Consider the following 3081-nt stretch of genomic DNA (forward strand, 5'->3'; position numbering starts at 1 on the left):
GTAAGGTTTCAATGTTTTTTAGTTAGAAAATAAAGAAACTCTTACAAAACATAGATGGTGTTCCTAAAATACAGTGGAAGGAATTCCATGTTCTATCTAATTTGTGATATTCTGGAGAGGCTACACACTGAGGAAATAAAAATTTTTTAAGATAACATTGAAAAATAAAATTTTGTTTATGTAAAAACAAACCATTATTAAGTCTACAATTTAAAGTATTGAAGATGAAGGCAACTTTTAGGGAACACATTGCTGTGTAAAATAACACATTTCTTTACACAATCTTCCATGTCATGAAGTCAACATAAGCTCATTTACACTTGGAAGAATGGCAAAAAGGCACATAATAACCAGTGAAGAAAAGCAAGAAAAGATGTTTACAACTTGGATTAGTAAGGTATTCTATACTCTAATCAAGAACTGGACTCTGTTTTTTTTTCCAACTATCCCATTTGGATTCATCCCAACCTGTGAATGAATCCAACATCACATCTAACAAAACTGTTCCATGATTGTCCATTTAACCAAACATGGTATCATCTCCCATCTAGACATCCTGAACTTCAAATGCACAGGCATCACAATAAGGAACAGAAATAATCTGGAAGACAAAATGGTTAAGGCAGCTTCTAAAACCTGTTGTATGCATAGAATAACAAACATCAAAATTTCGAAATAAAGTACAAACTGACCGTAACCAGAGTGGATGGGGAGAGGGATGCTGAGGGAAAATAGGGGAAGGGCCATCAAGGAACATGTATGAAGGACACATGGACAAAGCCAAAGAGGGTAAGTTTACCAGGTGGAGGTGGAGATGGTGGGGGCAGAGAAGCATGGTGGAGTGAAAATGGAGACAACTGTACTTCAACAACAATCAATCAACGCATACAATACCTACATACATACACTCATATACACCACTGTTTTCACATTAGAGATTAATTCTAACATTAGCCAAATTCATTTCTCATTATTTGGGGTAAATCCAAAATTTTCAAGGTAGCTTGCTTTTCACTTTCTAAGGGAAAAATAAATTCTTCTAAAGCACATTTCAATATAAATGATAGAGAACAAACTGACAATGATCAGAGGGGAGGAGATAGGGGGATAGTAGAGAAAAGGGGAAGAGGCAAGCCAAGAAACATGAATAAGGGATTTGTGGGCATGCACAGTGAGTGGTACATTGACCATGAGGTGGGGGTTGGTGGTGTGGGGCAGGGGAGAGCAACAGAAATAAAATCAGGGCAACTCTAACTGAACAATAAAAAACTTACAAGGTGACTTAGTTTATTTTGTTAATAATAGGAAAAATATCTCTGCCTCTTTATTCACCCTTCAGAATTTCTGTGTTAGATTGATTTTAACATCACAGGACAATTTCTTCTACTTTTTGATACCTTCTATGAATAAAGAAAAACATCCCAAGAAAACTCATTGGGTTGACTAACTCATCCATTGTTAGAATGAACTACTTGTTTGTTGCTTCAGAATTAGTAACAGGTGCATTCAATATGAATGACACATTCTCAGTCTATCTATACCTAACTTTCTACACCAGAGTTTCTTCATAGCATTTGTCATTTCTGAATTTCTCAAAGTGTACATTAGAGGATTCAACATGGGAGTAATAACAATATAGGCCACACTTATGAATTTATCAATAGGGAAGTTAGAAACAGGTCTAACATACATAAAAATGCAGGGAACAAAAAAGAGAACAACCACCGTGATGTGGGAAAAACAAGTAGACAGGGCTTTGCGCCTGCCTTCCTGACTGTGAGTTTTAAGGGAACTTAGGATAACTCCATAGGATGTTAGTAAACAAATAAAGATGACCGTACAGATTGCTCCACCATTGGCAACCATAGTGAGGCCTAAGACATAGGTGTCAGTGCACGCAAGTTCTAATAGTGGGTACATGTCACACATGAAGTGGTCAATGACATTGGGGCCACAAAAGGGGAGGTTGTACACAAAGAGAAGTTGAATCAGAGAATGAACAAAACCTCCAGCCGAGGACACCACCAACAGCAGGAGGCAAACCTGTCTATTCATGATGGTTATGTAGTGCAGTGGTTTACAGATGGCCACATAGCGATCATAGGCCATGGCCACCAGCAGGAAGACCTCAGCACCTCCAAAAAGGTGTTCCAGAAAAAGCTGTCCCATGCATCCTGAGAAAGAAATTGTCTTTTGATCACAGAGTAGGTTTATGATCAATTTGGGTGAACTGACGGTGGAATACACTGCATCAAGGAGTGACAGATAGACAAGAAAGAGGTACATGGGGGAGCCCAGAGAGGGGCTGGCAAGAACAGTCACCACAATGAGCAGGTTGCCCACCATTGTCACAAGGTAAATGAGTAAAAATATGACAAATAAAGCTTTTTGGCCCCCAGGATCCTGAGTGAGGCCCAGGAGGACAAATTCTGTCACATTGTTACTATATTCCATTCAGTCTTCTCTAAAGCCTGTTTCTAGGAGGAGAGGTCAGGAGAAGGGACCTGTAATGAAATGGTGAGCACACTATGAATATATCCATTATATCTTGGAATATATATTCATTATTTTTTGTTCTACAGCGGTTTATACACAATAAAGTTCTGGTGAAGATCAGTGAGTTCTTCTTAATAGCCTATTGCATCTTCCCTTGACAATTCTGTTTCTCCTCACATGATTTGGTTTGGGCTACAAGTCAAGGTTTTCCCTCTCAGTCTTAGTAGATGTTCGACAGAGAAATGTATCAAAGACCCCACAGCTAACTGTGTCTTTCATAGAGCCTAGTTAAACTGTCAGTCCTTGGCACACAAGTCAGCAGTGACTTACTCTCTGGTAGTGGCAAAACAAAATCTCTAAACAAATTGGCATGATGTTAGTCCTGTGAGATGGCAATATTTGTGGGGAGTACATTGCAATATAACTGATGTAGCATCAAAAATAATGTCTTTTTTGGAATAATGCACTTAAACTATGATAAATTGCTATTAGGTATTCAGTCCTTTATGTCTCAAAGGATGCTCAGTCTTCATGGATCTCTCATTAAATTTCCACAGACTGGAATACATCAAATTATGACAAAGT

The 3081-nt window shown here is 38.3% G+C and overlaps 1 protein-coding gene across 1 annotated transcript; it reads right to left on the bottom strand.

Annotated features, from left to right (window-relative positions):
• Nucleotides 1-1319: 1319 nt before the first annotated feature.
• Nucleotides 1320-2496, bottom strand: LOC118974496 (olfactory receptor 4A5-like). Its single transcript, XM_037027937.1, has one exon. The coding sequence runs from the start codon at nt 2452-2454 to the stop codon at nt 1507-1509; it is 948 nt and encodes a 315-aa protein (XP_036883832.1). The 5' UTR covers nt 2455-2496; the 3' UTR covers nt 1320-1506.
• Between the last annotated feature and the right edge of the window lie 585 nt (nt 2497-3081).

This window comes from Sturnira hondurensis, unplaced genomic scaffold (genome assembly GCF_014824575.4).
Source record: "Sturnira hondurensis isolate 20B ecotype Veracruz unplaced genomic scaffold, ASM1482457v3 Scaffold0019433, whole genome shotgun sequence".
NCBI classification, from domain to species: domain Eukaryota; kingdom Metazoa; phylum Chordata; class Mammalia; order Chiroptera; family Phyllostomidae; genus Sturnira; species Sturnira hondurensis.